The sequence below is a fragment of the Cricetulus griseus genome, chromosome 4, assembly GCF_003668045.3.
Source record: "Cricetulus griseus strain 17A/GY chromosome 4, alternate assembly CriGri-PICRH-1.0, whole genome shotgun sequence".
NCBI classification, from domain to species: Eukaryota; Metazoa; Chordata; class Mammalia; order Rodentia; family Cricetidae; genus Cricetulus; species Cricetulus griseus.
The window spans coordinates 161,307,294-161,324,296 of record NC_048597.1 but is presented as its reverse complement, the minus strand read 5'-3'; the positions used below and the strand labels follow the sequence as shown (position 1 = coordinate 161,324,296).

General features: G+C 44.5%; 1 protein-coding gene across 10 annotated transcripts in view; it reads left to right on the top strand.

Annotated features, from left to right (window-relative positions):
• The window catches only part of Ncam1 (neural cell adhesion molecule 1), a 297,982-nt gene that overhangs the window by 260,463 nt on the left and 20,516 nt on the right, over positions 1–17,003 (top strand). For 5 of the 10 annotated variants that reach the window (XM_027412111.2, XM_027412112.2, XM_027412116.2 and 2 more), the window contains exons 13-14: positions 18–149; positions 2,911–2,913. In XM_027412111.2, coding sequence (XP_027267912.1) covers positions 18–149; positions 2,911–2,913 — 135 coding nt within the window. The remainder of the gene's footprint in view (positions 1–17; positions 150–2,910; positions 2,914–17,003) is intronic. The other 5 variants (XM_027412114.2, XM_027412113.2, XM_027412118.2 and 2 more) reach the window with 1 other exon arrangement.

Sequence of the window (17,003 nt, the reverse complement as noted above, 5' to 3'; positions counted from 1 at the left end):
CCATATTCTCGCCACAGCCAACATGGAAGGCATTGTCACCATCATGGGCCTGAAGCCTGAGACAAGGTATACAGTACGACTGGCGGCCCTCAACGGCAAGGGGCTGGGCGAGATAAGTGCAGCCACTGAGTTCAAGACACAGCCAGTCCGTAAGTAGAGCCAGCTCCTCTGTCTCTTCCCCACATTCACCCTCTTCCTTCTTTTCCTCAGGGATAGACAGGGACCCTGAGTTGTTCCCATAATAGCTCAGAAGATGGCTTTTGTCCTTTGGGTCCCCATGGTCATTGTAGCCCACTTAACTCTCTGGTTCTCAGGGATGGGTAATCAGCACTCCTTTCATCCTCAAAATGGGTGGGAAACACCGTCCTAGTGGGTGGCCCAGTTTATTAGAATAGCATCCAGGGGCCACCACTTATTAACTATGGTGACAAGCTGAGGGACAATAGCAAGGCATATGGAAGGAGTTGAGAGAGTTGCTTTTTGAGCCAGGCCACAGAAGCCCTTAAGTACCCTGTAACTTGAAGGAAAACAGTAGAGAGACAGGGACTGCTCATGCCATTTGTACTGGGACTTTTGATGCACTGGCAATATTAAGTCATAGAGAAGAAAAAACATAGAAGAGTCTCCTCTGAGAAGAGGAGCAGGTCCCCACCATCCTAAGGGGGCCCTGGACTTACCTGATTCTCCTTCTCAAGATGACTCCTCAGACCATCTGTGCCTCAAGGACTCTTTTGGGTGAGCTGCTTTCCCCAGGTTTCACTCAGGGCTGCCTCTAGCTTTCTCTCTGTCATTCCCTCCATCCCTAAACTGCGCTTGCCCAGCTTAGCCTTCCTTTTCCAGGCTCTGGACAGGCCTTGCCCTGGCCACGTTCCTCTGCCATCCACATTGCTGCCCCACAAGACTCCTGGGTCAGCTGAAGAAGATGCTGTAGACAGAACTGGTCTCCTGGGTGATTATGGAGCTCCAGACTCTCCCAGAACCTCTGATTTAATCCACACATGAGAACCCTTTGCCTCTTTTTCTGAGAAGCCTGGGAGCATACAGACAGAGCCCCCTTAACCTCTTCCCAGCCATAGCAGAGCTCTTCTCATCTTCCTTCTGTTTGAAGTAATTTGATAATTTGAGTTTTCAGCTCCGTGTGCTCTGTGGATTCTGTTCATTTCTTTTACATCTTATTTTTTTTCCCCTGGGTCTGTCTCTTGGCTTTTCTTTTCGTCTGTGTTCCATCCATGGAAAATGCAGATAGCCCTCCTCCACGTAAGTGCCTCTTCATACCTCATTACCTGTTTTCATAGTGTTAACATCTAGTTCTAGTTCATAATTTAGTTCTGGCCCCTTTTTTGTCCCCTAGAGGCTGAAGTAGATGACGCTGTCTGAGCCCTAACCACACTGACCTTAGTCTAGCTGTGCCTTTGTTAACGTGTATAGGTTTCTCCAAGAGGCTAACACTTCTGTTCTAGAGCATGCAACTTCCGTGTCTTTTGAAATTGTGCTTATTTATTAATTCTTGTGTGTAGTGATTACATTGTGGAAAAGATAAGGTTTGCTGAACCGAGCATGGTGGAAATCTGCAGATGGTCTCCGGGTAATGAGCTAATAGCAGCCCCTCACTTTTAGCCATGGTACCAGAGGAATGATACCTGCCTCTTGAGGACGCTTCCAAAGAGCCAAAAATAATCTTCCTGTTTGCTTTTAGGAAGTAAAGGAATGGAGCACGCATGCTTCCTGCCTTATCTATTAGTTGGTAGATGAAGAACAGAGCCTCCTGGTAGGAAGCTCCTGTTGTGGTGGCATACAGGTGTCCCTGTACACTGTGTCCTGCAGGCAGCTACCTGTAGTAGGGGCGGGGGAAGGGCTGAGCCCTAAGTTCTTGTCAGCTCTCTTTATGCTCACTGGATTACTTACAGTGTATATTTCCATGTTGTGAACAGACTGACCAGTTAACTTAGTAACTACCCAGTATAATGGAGTGAGGGAGAGATTCCCAATGGGAGTGACAGCCTAATTATGTAAAATGACAATATAGAACAAGAGAAATGAGAGATGGCAGCTAGCTACTACAGAGAGTAGAAATGGTCTGACCCCTCAGTCTACTGAGATACCCAACTCCCAATGTCACTTTGCCAAGGTTGGACTCTCTCTTCCTAGGCTGAGCTCCTAGAGAACAGAGAGAAGAGGCACCTGACAGATCCAGAAGGAAAGATATTCAGGAAGCTGTGCGCTGTTTGGAGAAAGCTGCTAGGTCCTGAAAGGCACCCCGGGAAACTTATATTATAAAACATATTCTGAAATATTGCAGCAACAGCAGAAACTAAGTAGCTGACTGTGGATGTTACATGATCAGCCAAGGTGGTGTCTGAATGCATCAGCTAGGGAAGGTGTCAGAACGGAGGCCTGTGGGAGTGGGGGTGCGGGAAAGGAGCAGTCAGGTAGGACTGACAGCTCTGCCCCAGGGGAACTATGGAGAGAAAGCTCTTCTTCTGGATCCTTCCAGCAATCCTAGCTGCTTCCTCCAGGCCCTTTTCTACAGGAAGTGATCAGTAAGCTAGGACCAGCTTTGCTAGGTTAGAAAGGAGGAGGCCTGGATGAGGCTTGCTGTTGGATGTCTTCTCCCCAGTGACTACAACTGACTCAGAGGAACTGGTCTTGGCCCTCAAGGTCATAGTAGTTTCCTTTCATTGTCAGTTTGGGCCTTATTAAGATAGGATTGTTGGGGGGTTTGGGTTTACTTCTTAATATAGCAGAAGTTATACTTCAAGTCATGCTAAAAATTATAGGTTTAATTAATTTTTTTAAAAAAAATTAGTTTTACTTATTAACTTTTTAAAGAAGGAAGCCCCCAGACTTGGTATTTTGTTGTTGGTAATGTGAAAGTGAACAATTAATGGAGACTCTGAGTGTCCTCTAGAGAAGGTCGCAACACCGCAACAATTAGCACAAAAGTCAGTTTTCTCGATCATAATAAAGGTATGGCTTAAAGAATTAATTAGCACAGGCCTTAAGACGTATAGGCCTAACCCCAGCTTCTTGGGAGGCTTAGGCAAGAGGACCATAAGTTCAAGGTCAACCTGGGCTACAAACTGAGTTCCAGGCTACCCTGGGTAACTTAGTGAGATCATTCACAAGATAAAATGAAAAGAGAAAGGACTGGTGACATATCTCAGTGGTGGAACACTTGTTTATCCTATGCAAAACCATAGGTTCAATCCTCCGTACAAGCAAGGGTGGAAAAAGGAAAGAAACAAGGAAGAAGGCAGGGTTAAGAAGGGAGAGGGGATTAAGAAGCAACCTTCTTTTTGAAAAGCAGAAGTGCTATCGTAGAATCATGTGCAGAATATCAGCATCATGGTTTGATTAAACATGGGAACAGCACACTTTCCGAAGAAACCTCAGTGGGGCCTTTCCTTCAACCTCATAAGCTTCCCCAAGTCACTGCACGTCTGACCCAGGGGTATCCTGCCGCTCAGGCCCACCCCATTGGGAAGATGAGATCAGTGTTTACCATTGCTGAGACCAAGCCCACCTTTTGTCCTATGAAGTGGCAAGTCTAAGTAAGGCACTCCTGTGGGTCCTCACTCCCACTTCTCAGAAGACAACAAAGTTGCCTGAACTCAGATAAAGAATCAGCCATCACCTGAGCTGTGTGTGCACTGCCAAGCCTGCACTCATCCACAAGCACTCCTCCCCTATGCTATAGGACTGTAAGTGTCCATACACAGCCTGACTCGGGGCTCTGGAATTGGGACCAGAGTGTAACCCCTAACCTCGGGAGAGAGAAGACGTAGGACCAGAAATGTGAGCTGCCAGACCCCTGAGTTGGGAGGTGTTAGCTGAGACCAGAGTTTGGCATTAACTAACTGTTGAAGTTCATTGAGGTGTTTCGGTAATAGAATTGCTGTCTTGCCTCCCTAGGAAACCTCTGCACAGTCAGGAGCACATGTTTATCAGAGGCAGAGATGAGCAGGCAAAACTAGCAAAAGCTACAAGCATGTAAAGGACTAAGGCCTCCTGGCTGCCAGGCAAAGCATGATGTAGCTGTTTGAGGGTCCTCTGGGTACAGTGCATGGAGTGATAAGAAAGCTGTGACTCTCAACAAACTAAACTCTAACCTGGCGAATGTTCCGTTGCATGTGTTTTCAAGTTCAATGCCTGTGTGGACTCAAGCCCCTTTGCTATTAAGCTCCTGGTCTTCATGTGGGGGGGGGGTGTCTGCTTCCCTGCCAGAACTGTTTGCCTGAATCTTTTTGCTCTGTCATTTGTAGAATTTCATGGCCTGGTTGGAACTTTTGATCATGCTTCTGTGCCAGGAAGCAAAATAGAGTACTTTGAGGTGTAGACATTGCACATTTTTTGAAAGGGGTGTCTTGAGATTTTTATCTTAATATGTTGTCCCCTCTGTGACACATGCTAGGAAATCTTAAATGCATTGCAATGTATATGATTAAAATGCATAAAATAGCAGGCCTTTCCCAAATAATGCAAACAATTATATATCTTAAGACACACACACACACACACACACACACACACACACACACACACACACACACAGTGTGGGAGACTTTTACCTTAATTAACTGAGCCACCTATTCATGAAAGTTTAGTAACCAAACTGCTATGACTCAAGGAACATTGACTCTGGGCTTCATCAGATAACTTTACCTGGAAGGTCCTGGAAAACCAAGCCCTGAGCGTTGATTCAACACTGCCAATAGGTTGATGCTTTTCCATTTTACCACAGAGCTCTCAGAGAAGACTGTGAGTATTATTGCTGAAGGACAACTTCTGGATACTTGTCAATCAAACACCAAAGATCCATTCAGTGTTCCAGTGTGGCAGATGTACAGTCTCTAACCATCCTCCATGGTGAAGGGTAGTTAGGATTGTTTGTGAAGACCCTGTATCTTTGACATTCCCTTTCTCTGGGGGAGCAGGAATGATACTGAATGTCATTTGTCTCACTCTTCCCTAGCAGTGTAAACAATCATGTTCTCTAGGGAGGATTTTTGAAAAGCAGCCATGTTTCCAGAGGCTTCTGTGTGAAAACTGGCTGTGCCCAGCTATTGAAGATGGCCAATTCCATCTCACTCAGTTATTGAAGTTAAAGAGTGAGATGTACAGGTTTTGTTATAGGTACCAGGTAATGAGTGGGAAGGTGCTTAGTTAGTAAATTACTTGTTGTTCAAGAGTGAGGACCTCAATTCAATCCCCAGCACTCATGTAAGAAAGCCAGGTAAGGCAGCATGTGCCTGTGATCCTAGGGGGATGCAGAGACAACAGGATTTCTGGAGTTCACTGCCTAGCCTGTCAGCATAGCTGAATCAGTGAGCTCTAGGTTCAGTAAGAGACCCCATCTTTAAAAAATGAGGTGATTGAGGGCAGGAAGGGTGGCTCCCTGGTTATGAGCATGTATTACTCTTGCAGGGGACTAGAGTTAAGTTCCCAGGATCCATGTCAGACAGCTACAAGCACCTATAACTCCAGCTGTGTAGGATCTGATGCTTGCTTTTGGTTTCCTAAGGCACCGACACTCATGTACACATAAATACACATCTACACACAGATATACACACATACATGCAATTTAAAATAGAGCAATTTTAAATAAGGTGGAAAGCAAATGAGGAAGACACTCAACGTCAACCTCTGGCCTGGACACACACACATATAGGTGTGGACAAGCATTCATTAACACAAACATGTATACACATGCAAAAGATACGTAGTGCACATAGATACATGCCTATATATAAGCCCATATATAGAAGGTGACATGAAAAGCCAGTCTTTCCTTACTAAAAGTTACTATTAAGTTGAGGCCCTGGTGCCTGTCCTCCTGTCCCTCAGAGATTATGGACACAGGTGATCCTGCCCAAGTGGCTGTTGGTTTTCAGCCAAGGTTTGAGGCCTCTTCAGCTGGTCCTGGACAATTTCTTACCTGTGCAAGAGATTTAACAGGGTCTTGGGTCGTGGTTTATACTTAAAATAGAGCCCTGCATACTTTCCAGTAAAGTGCCAGCCACCTGTTCCATGCAGTTTTTTTTTTTTCTCTTTCCACCTTTAGTTCACATCTGTTCCTCATACCTGCACCCCAGGATTGCTACTCCCATTTTTTTTCAATTCAGCATCTGTATGTTTCCAATGATCTATTTTTCCTTTTTCGTTCACCATCATTTTTCTTTCTCCAGTGGCTCCTGCTAACTCTTCCACCCTTGTTCCATTGTCTTCACAAGCTAGTGAGTATTGCTTTCTTCACCCAATTCCCTGCAGGTGGCTTCCCACCCACCAGGCTCATCTGTCTGAGGTTATCTGCTTCGCCAGCTGATAATTCAGCTCTGGCAATGGAAAGTCACATCCGGTTTTAAAAGAAGCAAAGGGACAGAGAAATAGGCCCAGGGCCTCTCAGGGCAGACTAGAGAAGAGCTTTGCTCTGGGTAGGAAGCCCTGCAGACAGATGCCCTGGGGCTGCTTTGGTGGCCATATGCTTGTGATATGATTTCCAGCAGGCCAGACCACAAAGCTGATATTTGGAAAAGCCAAAGGAATTTACCAAGAAAAAAAATCTGCCCTGCCTGCAGGGTCACATAAAATGCTTTGAGGTGTTGTGTTTTTACCCTTTGTTTTAGTTGGACTCAAGCACTGAAATTAGATAGTGAGGCCTGTAGCTTTTACCATATCCATAAGTGCATAGACTTCTCATAAATATTTGTGGGGAAATTAACAGTGCTTGCTCACAGATGTGCCTGGCAAGAGGCATCTGCACGAGTTACTTAACCCTTTCAGGTGAGGCTTGCTCATCTCTGTCCTAAAATCAAATGACAAGTCCCCCCACTCACCCTAAAGAAAACATTGAAAATTACAGCATTTATCAAACTCTGCTTTGCTGTCCCTTGACGGGCTGACCCAGCAGGCTATGAGCTGGGCCTTTGTTGTAGAGTCTGAGCCTGGTTTTTGCCCACTCTTCCCTTTACTGCTCTGTACTTTTGTCCCCTGAATCCTTAGGACTGGGGAAGGCTCCAGGCCTTCTGCTCTTTGGAAATTAAACTTGGCTTTCTAGCAAGGGGGTAGTGGGTGGGATATGAGGTGAATAAGTGCCTGATGTGATGCCAACATCAGCTCAGAGCAGCACACAGCAATATGCCCTTCCTGGCTGACCTTATGCTTCCTCATATTGCAGACGCCCCCCCCCAATGAAAGCTCTCTTCCCATAATTTCTAATAGGAAGCATTCCCACCACCTCATTTCAAGCTGTGCACTGCAACCAAAGGAGTCCAAGCTTTGAAACTAAACTGGCATTGGTTCAAATCTTTGTTCTCATCCTTCTACCTGTAACTTCATGACCACAGATGAATCCCTTGGCATCTTGAAATCTCAGATCTCTTATCTCTAAAATGAATGATAGATTCCCCTTTGACTCTCTGGATGTTTGTGAAAAATTATAATTAGATAAAAATACGCAAGACATAGTGTCCAGCATTTAGTAACTGGATTTATTAGAAAGACTAATTGGGGGGTCAGTATTTATTGCTGCATGAGTCCTTTGTCAACAAAATCTCTGATAATCTCTCGAAAACATTTATATTAATATTGATAAATCAGGGAGAAAGGATGAGTGACTATCCCACTGTATATGATGCATATGTGTGTATATGTATGCGTACATACATATGTATACATACATACACATACATATATATGCACACACTTACGTGCACAGTTTGTTCTTATAGGTATATAAGTCTTGTCTCCTTTCTCACCTTCACCTTTTGGTGCCCTTTCTGTCCTTCATGTTTCCATAGCAACCTGGTCTCTTCCTGTCCTACCAACCACAGACCTGTCTAGTGAGTACAGAGCCTGGCTGCTCCGGGCAGCACCTCTAATTGGATGTTTGTAGTAGCACAGACTACAGATGTGACTGCATGGAGGCTCCCAGCCTTGAATGGTTTCCTAAGCATGCTGTCTGTTTGGCCAAGAAAGCAAATGAAGTCTCCAGCAAAAGAATATGGGGTGATTATTTGTAGGAGAGTCTATGCTTGAGGAGACATTTCCAAATAGACATTCCTGTTAAAAACAGAAAAGGATTAGGAAAACCTGTGGGGGGGGGCAAAGAATGGCAACACCTTCCCAAGATTTTTACTGTCCCTGAAATACTGTACACACACACACACACACACACACACACACACACACACACACACACACACACATATACACACACCAATAAGGCTGTGAGCAAGGAAGAAACCAGAGGAGGAAGGGCTGCTCAGAGGAGGTAGAAGGAGTTGTGTCCTCTGACAACATGGCTGCCCTTGTCTCACTGTAGAGGACATAATAGAAGGAGGCCCTTTCTTCTGCCCCTTAACACTTGATGCTAGAAAAGTAATAGAACAAAGCCACCCCAACAAGTTCTCTGGGATGAAAGTGCTAGACTTCCACTCCTGACAGTAGAATCCAGGGGCATACCACATTCTCTTTACCAGCCTGAAAACCTGCTGAGTCAGCTGAAAGCTTCCAGTCTGGCCTTCATAATAGTAAGCCCCTTGGCTAGGCAACAAGACTGTACAGGACTGCCTAACTTCCAGCACTGGACGGTAGGCAGGGCTTTCAGCTCTTACTGTGTTTCTGGATGCAGAGAGAGCTTATCCTGCCTCCTATTAAGCAGCAGCCAGAAAAGGCAGATGACAGGCCCGCAGAGTTCCACACCCAGCTAAGGCTTTTGATACATAATTAAAGAAGAGAGAAAAGGGTTTCCTGGTTCAGTGTGCTGCATGGAATGGTTCGTTTTCTTCTTCTGCAGAACGCAGCTACGGTCTTCTTTCTTGGTGTTCCTCTGTGTGTATGCTGCAATGAATTTTAATTCCTGGTGTCTTTGAGGTTTGCTTCTGTGAGCAGAGCAGAGCAGTGACAATAAAGCCAGGCTCATTCGCATGGGTTTAACGCTGATGATGGGTTTGAGGATTTTGTTGTTTGTTTGTGGTATTTTGCATTTGGAAAAGGAATGCAGCTAACAACACCCTTTCTTCTACAGTGTCTCCTACTGTCCCTTTTCAGCCTGGTGCTGAATATGTCCTAGGCAATAGGAGAAAGCTCCATGACCCATTTGCACAACCCTGTCCTATTTGAGACACCTCTTTGTATCTTGGTCTTGTCTGTCAATGAAACCACAGTCTTGGCTCCAGACTTCTCCTGAAAGAGGAATGAAATATTTCTCCCCTGATGGGTGTTTCATTTTTAAACATCAAACATGTCTACCTGGAGATAAGATGCTTAGTCGTGAAATCTGATAGCAGGAGGTTTGAGACTGTTTTATTTTGAACCTCTCGACTACTGACCCAAATCATAAGTCCCAGTGGATAGTGACATAAAGGAGAGGCCATCATGACTGGCAGCAGCCTGTGTTATCGTGAATGCATTCCTCCCCATCAAGACAAGATGGAAAGTATGTGAGCCACAGTGGATGGGAGCCGAGTAACCAGGGCCATGCAAAACTCCATCAGTCAGATAACATGGGTGAAAATAGAATCATATCTCCCAGATGTGTATGTGCATGCGGTATCTCTGTGTGTGTGTCTGATGATGATCTGTTTATAGTCATAGGTGAAGGAAGTTTTCATGAATAAAAACAAGAGGAACTGCTCGTCACATATAATTCCTGCCAGGCACCCTTGGCAAGAACCTGTGTCACGATAGACCATAAAATCCTGCATTCTCTTAGTTCACAGTGGCAAATGGCTATGGCACTTAGCTAAAGCATTTCCTTCCCATTATTTTTAGTCAGTGGCATACTTTCAGAAAGATATCTTTGCCTCCCATCTTTGCCCTTCTCTCTCAACCTCAGCTGTCAATAGCTAGAACTTGCCCCAGGCCTGTGAAAGTTATGTTAGGGAACCTAGGAAGTTAGGGTCTGTTATTTAATCCCAAACTGCAGTATGGAGTAAAACAAACTGCAGAAGGAATATAGGTGAACACAAACAGGGAAACCCTGGTTTACACTCAAACCTCTTTCTTATCCATACGGTCTTGACAAATCTGAAGGCATCATTGTGTCCATAAGTAGTCAAGGTACGTTTAATGTCACTCTCTCTGCAAGTTGGACCAGGGGCTGGTTTCTGCTATTTGGTATCAATGCATCTATTATATGGATTACCAGAGGTTACCTAGTCCTTTACCTGTACTGACTTTTTTCCTTTTATGTGTGCCTTGACTCTGAAGAGTCCCTTGGGGTGTTAGGAACATCATGGGTATGTCATAAAAAAGTAGAATTAGACCCTACAAGCTATCCCTTTCTGTCCTATGACTACCCGGCCTCCTTCAGTGATTACCCCCTCCTAGCTGGCCAGCATAAACATGAAATTACTCTCATTAATTAAACACAATCTATTATTGTTTCAGGACTCTTCCTTGATGATCTACAGCTGTTTCACTGCCATTGCCTCCCCAAGGATTCGAGACAATTCTGGAATCTGCAAATAAATAATGTGCCTTTTTTCTTTTTTCTTTTTCTTTAACAGTCTCTGAGATTGACCTAGATTGACATCTGGGCCTTGACAGAAATACCCTCTCATTTTTAAAGTGTTCATGCTCCTTGGTGTGGTATTAATACGCAATGTTGCAACTGTATCTAATGCTTATTGGTGTTGTTAACTAAATGCCCTATATAGTTTGTAATCTCCTCCCTCTGGGCAGTACACTTGCCCTCCCAGTGTCTCCTATATAAGCTGCTAATTTAATTTGATTTCTCCTTTTATTTAGTCTGTGATTTTGTTGTTGATTTTTTTCTCCCTGCCCATTGTTTACATCAGTTTTTAATTTTTTTGTATTTTCCATGTGACCTCCTCCACTTTCCTTTCAACCAATCATGTGCGTGCGTATCATGTGACTTTGTCATGTGGCTTGCATGGTGCTGATGATGTCGTCCACGCTGGTGAACAGAAGGTAAAACTCTTTGTTCTGATTAGAGGAATAACCCTGGAACCACAGCCTGGCACGCATTTCTTCTTGTCTCAGAAATACTCAGCAGAGCCATTTGAAAGTTGTACTCTTGTTCTCAATTCACGTCTAGGATTCAACAGTCCTTGCCACTTTGACATTACAGTCTGATAACATGACAACCCTTGTTTTAATATTTTCTCTCGAGAAATCTGGTCACACCAACTGCCCTCTCAGTAAAGCCATGTTGGCCACAGTACAGTTTGGAAACCTGAATTTTTAACAGACTTCACAAATGTTATTTCCCAGAAATGTGCCTTGAAAATTATCCTTGTCGCTTTACTTTATATCCAGTAGCTCCATAGACCTCAATTGCTGGGAAGTGAGCTGCACCCCCTGTGGAAATGTTTGACAATCTCCCAGTGCTCCAGAAAGACAGACTGATCCGTGCAAAGGTTGCACTCCTATAAAGCCAGAGAGTGCTTCACGGAATTTGCATAAATGGAGGGCTTTCTGAAATGAGAATTTGGATTGATGGCTGAGGTGTCACTTTTCAAGAGTGGCCCTCCCCCAGGCAGGAGGCACAAATCAAGCAAAAGTCACTTGGCAATTAACTCTGACTTGAAGTCTCCGTGCAATCAAGAAGCACATGATTGACCCTTACAGAAAAGGAAATAAAATTATAGCCTGATGAAGTGCATAACGGTGACGAAATAATTAGTTAATATTGTGCCTGTCACAAACTTGTTAAAACATTTCTCGATCGCCGTCAAGAGAGAAGGGGACCTCTGTTCTTGGCTCTTCCACCCACTAAAGTTCAGACCTATCCAGAGCCTCCCCTGGGAGTCACCGGCTTTCTGTTTTCTCCTAACTGTGAAATTTTACTTCACATCACACCCTAAAGACACATACAGGCTGCACTGATCACGTAGCCAGACTAACACCAATAACCACTTGGCGTGCCCAAGCATGCAAGGGGCTCCCCTCCATTGGACCTCACTTCTGACCTCACTTCTCTGAGAACTGATTGGGCGACATCCACACAGTCAAAATCTCAATAGCTTGTCTTGCATGGTCTTTGTTCCTGGTCTGTTCCCCGAGTCACACTCCCCATGTGTGTTACCCTGTGTATATCCCCCTTTCCTTCACCCTCCATTTACCATCGCTGAGGAATTCCTCTTGGTAGGTGTGGCAGCATCACCCTAATCCAGTCCCATTTACACCCAGACTCCCAGACTTGCAGAGCAAGCCCCATCGTTTCCAACAATGAGTTGTCTGATATTTACATGGCATGCAGCAAAATAGGAATGTCCATGAAACAAAAGAACTTGCAAGCCACAATAATAATTGATCTGTGAGAGAGGGGGGGAGGGAGAGGGAGAGGGAGAGGGAGAGGGAGAGAGATCAGGACCTGTAATCAAAGCCAACAATTTGGTAGTAAATGTCTCTTGAAGCTGTCCCTAAAGCACTCCTCAGTGCTGATCCAAGCTGTCAGTGTCGGGATAGTCACAGTGAGTCTTGCAGGATTTTAGGCTGCCCCTCACATCACTCACGTTCCCATCCATTTCAGGCCCTCAGCTCTCATCTGGAAAGGATAAGCAGAAAACTTGCTGTTCAGGTGAACTACCAGCAGCAGGGCAAACCTTTAACTGAAAAGGAAAAAAAAAGGGAGGGGTGGAGAGATTGGAGCAAGTAAAAATTATGGGGCAGGAAAATGAAGCTTTGTTTAGGACAGTTCCCCCTCCTTTCCCTGGTCATTAGTAAGGACTTAAGTGACTTGGGCCTGAGTTCAAATGACTTTAAAAAGCTGGTAGCTTCTCTCTTGTTAGTGGATTGTACATACCACAGCTAATGAAATCAGGTGTTCCCTGTCCCACCCCCTATCCATCTCTTCCTACCCACAATTGGCTGAGATGAGTTTAACATGTGCAGGATGTCCCACCCACCTTAGGTTCAGTTGGGCAGTATGTACCAGGTCCTGAAACAGTGAATGAAAGGATAGGGAGGTTAAGCCAGGAACTGAACCCCATTCCCCCATCCCTGAAGAGCTCTGATGAAAAAGACAGGTTAGTTTAAGGACCTGACTCCAGGACAACAGAAGTGAGTTTGTTGGGCGTAAAAGCTGAACTCTGGCCTTTGCAAACATTTATTTCTAACATGCCCCCAGGTACCTGCAGAGCTTGAGGTGCTGCCACAGAGAAGTGATTTCATAGGATATTATCCAAGGGTTCTGTAAATGGGACTCCCCATTTCCCACCATCAGCATGAGTGTGACAAGCTCCCTGTACTCCCTCTGCCACTGTGTTGCATGTCTGTGCATGGCTCCTTTCACACCCATTCATAATGATCTTTTTTTTTTCTTTAGCTACTGACCCTGACTTGTATTAGGCAATGCTGGTTCTGATGAACTAAATTCTTTAACCCCCACTCTTCCTTCTTAGATTGAAAACATCACTAACTACCCCTTCCACACCTTCCTTTATTTTTTTACAGCTGTGTGTTTGGAGCCTCGGTCTCTGACAGGTCGACACAGACTTTCCACCAGCCTTTCTGCTCTAATTGCCTTTGTTCCTAAGGATCTCCCACACTGGAGTCTCCCAGGGTAGAGAGGTAGCAGAAAAAGTCCTCAGAGGAAGGCAGTGGTGCATTATCTTGCCTGAAACCTGTGGGTAGGGACCAGCTTTGGAAACTGCCGGATCCCCTAAGGTTACCAACGTGAGGGCAGAAACATCCCAGTAGCCCAGTTCTTCTCAATACCCAAACCAATGTCCATGAATTAGTGAAGAAGTGTACCGCCCCCTTATGGCATGGAGGCAAGAGTAGAGTTCACTCGGTCATAGTTATTTCTGTCCTGATTTCCTCAGCCTGGATCAGCCCCATAACCACAAGCCAAACCTTCATGCTCATTTTTTTTTCTTAAGGAAAATGAAACAAAGATAATTGGTCAATTAATCTGTTGGTGCTTTCAAGCTACCCACAAGAAGGGAATTGGTGTTTCTGTGGTTCAGTCTGTCAGAGTTCATTTGTTGCTGTCTAATTTGCATTTTGTGCTGTCATCTAAGCCCCCCACCCCACCCCAACACATATTCATAATTCCTAAGAGAAATGGGGCCAGACCAGACTCTGCACCAGGTGACTCAGTGAGCTCGACCCCAGGAGGCTCAACAGTCCTTTCTCTGTAAAGACCTAAGGAATTGGGGCTGGAGACATTGCTCAGCAGTTGAGTGCACTGGCTGCTCTTGCAAAGGGCCTGGGTTCCAGTCCCAGTACCCACATGCAGCTAACAACCATCTGCACTTCCAGTCCTAGAGGGTCCTGGAGGATTCTGGCCTCTAGGCACTCATGTGGAGCAGACATATGTGCAGATGAAACACCCATACACATTTTATGTAAATAAAGCCCAAGAAACTGGCCACATTCTTACCCATTCATTCCGTATTTCAGTGTCCCCTGAGGCTGGGAACTAGGGTGGCAAAGGTCAGGTCACCTTAGAACAGGCATATGTTTAACCACAAAGAAAAGGAACACTTGTCTCCAAAGGCCTCATGGGGGATGAACAATGCTGAAGACAAATCGGCACCTTTATCTTTAACATCACAGAGCTAAGCTTTGGAAGTGTGGGAAATCTAGGGAGCACCCCCCCCATGTGTCAGGGAGAGTTATTATAAGGACAGAGAACAGACACAGAGTCATTTGTTTGACATCTCTAGCTAAGAACTCCATTTCAGGAAGGAGAATTAGTGGCCTAATAACTCTAAATCCCGATTCCCCAAGGCAATTTGCTAATCCCCAAAGGACCTGTCAATACTGTTCTTTGGTGGAATTGAAATGTGTCTGAGCTGGAGACAGGAAATAGGCTTCCCATCTGAATAGGGAAATCATCCCTATTGGACTTTTATAAAGATGCATATTAACAAAAAGTGGTCTGTACAGGGTTAAAATTGCTGGTGAGAGATAGCCAAACAAAGGAGACGGGAGTTGGGGTGAGCAAAATGAACAGTGTTTTAATTCACAACAATGTTATTTGATAGTAAAAACACTAGACTTCAGTACAAACTCTAGATCCATCACTAGTTAGTCATGAGTATATCTGAGATCGCAGACCTCAGTGCAGATCTGTATGAAGGAGAAGATTGAGTGAGTGAGGGCGGGAGAGTTGGCTCACCCGTTAAGAGTACTGCTTTTGCAGAGGACCCCAGTTAGTTCCAGCACCCACACTTGGTAGCTCCAGAGGATCTGACACCCCCTTCTGATCTCTGTGGGCACCTGCACTTCTTACACAAACCCACACATATATATGTTCATAATTAAAAATAAGCATTTAAAATTGGTGAGCAAAGAACAGAGACAGAGCCTTTGGGGTGGGGGGACTATTAGGGCCCTTGGTCTTCCATTCTAAGCATACTGTTGCCATTGTGTTTCCTGGAGTGGAACAGGGAATCTTGTCTCCTTTCACAGTTCACAGACGCCTCCCCAAGCCCTGGACTTGCTATGATTTTTGTTGTGAAGTCATGCATCCAGGAGTTCTTCTCCACCTCCAGGCCCCTGCTGATGAAAGGAAAAGCACAAGTAGATTCAGATTTAAGGGCTCCAAAGCCCAGTAATTCGGAAGGAAGAGCCTGTAATCTCCATGGCCAGAAATAGACATTTCAATTATGGTTTCCGGGAGGGCTCTCAGAGGGCCTGCCCGTGGTATATCCAACACTACTTGGCTTTTTTCATACTATTTTCTCCTTGTGTGTATGATTTATATTCTGCTGGAAAACATCAGAACTTTCCAGAATTTCAAATTTGTTATTGTCAAGATTTATTTTTAAAGTAGTGCTGTGTTCAGCTGTAACATAAAATATGTGAGGGGAAAAAATGAGTCCTAGATGAAGCTAAACTCAAAGGGTATAATTAACCCCAGGGGTCTTCTTAAAGCAACCTGCCTATTGCTGATGAACGGCAAACCAACATTTACAAATAATTACAATATTGGTTTTTCTGAAATTGCCCATAATGATTTCAGTCACAGCAGCAGCCACCCCAGAACCTTGGGACCCCCTGAATCATTCTCTCTGCTAATGTGTTCAATTAAGCAGTGAGCCTCTTTAACTCTGAGGCACCATTGTCTCTGCAGCGCCCCCTTCCTCGCCAAGCCTGGTTTTCTACAGACAGGAAAGTGTTTTTGGCCCTGTTCCTAAACTATAAGGAAAAACATAAAGCAAGCATGTGAAGATTTGTAAGATAATTGATTAAAAATCCCTTCTCCCCAGTCGTAATGTACTTACAAAAACTTGTAGGACCATGAAATCGGTCTAAAGCTCCTCCTTAGCTGAAAATGATCTTCCTTCAGGGGTATTGTCATAGGAAAGGTTTATTCTACTCCCCAAGGACCCCACTATCTTTTTTAATAATCATAACCATGTTTTTTCATTTTGCTAGAAAATCGTGTCATTCACCTTTGAGGTGTCATTGCCTGATAGACAACTTCTAGAGCTCAATACAACATATATTTGTATATTTGTATGATTAATCATAGGCAAAACTTTCTAAATGATACCCTGAATACTATATGATATAAAATGTTCTGCACTCCGAGAGAAATAAATATGTATCTGAAAAACCTTGTCAGATAGAATGATAGCTAATTCTACTGTTTTGAGTAGGGTAAATGTTAGAGCTGCAGTACAGTTTTTAGGGGTTGTTTTGAGATTCCAATTATATGCATATATTTTTCTGAAACAAATTCAGAGATAAGAGACTGCCTTCAGCAGGGCTGCTGGGTTCTTCGGGGACTCCTGGGAGAGTTGCCTGTTCATTTACATGCCATTAAAGGGACTTGGAAGTCTCTCTTCAAGGACAAGAATACTCTTCAAGAAAACTTTCCAAAATTGTAAAGCAAGAAGTTGACAACAGTGTGTCTTCGAGATACAGAGCTGTTGATCTTAGGGTGTGTCTCATGACAAAAAGTTGGCTGAAGGCCATTTATTGTGTCTTCCACCCCCATGGTGTTGGGAGGAATAACCAAGGCAAAGTTGGTAATTCCCTAAGTTAACCCATGCAGGGATGGCAGAGATGGAAGGTGCCTT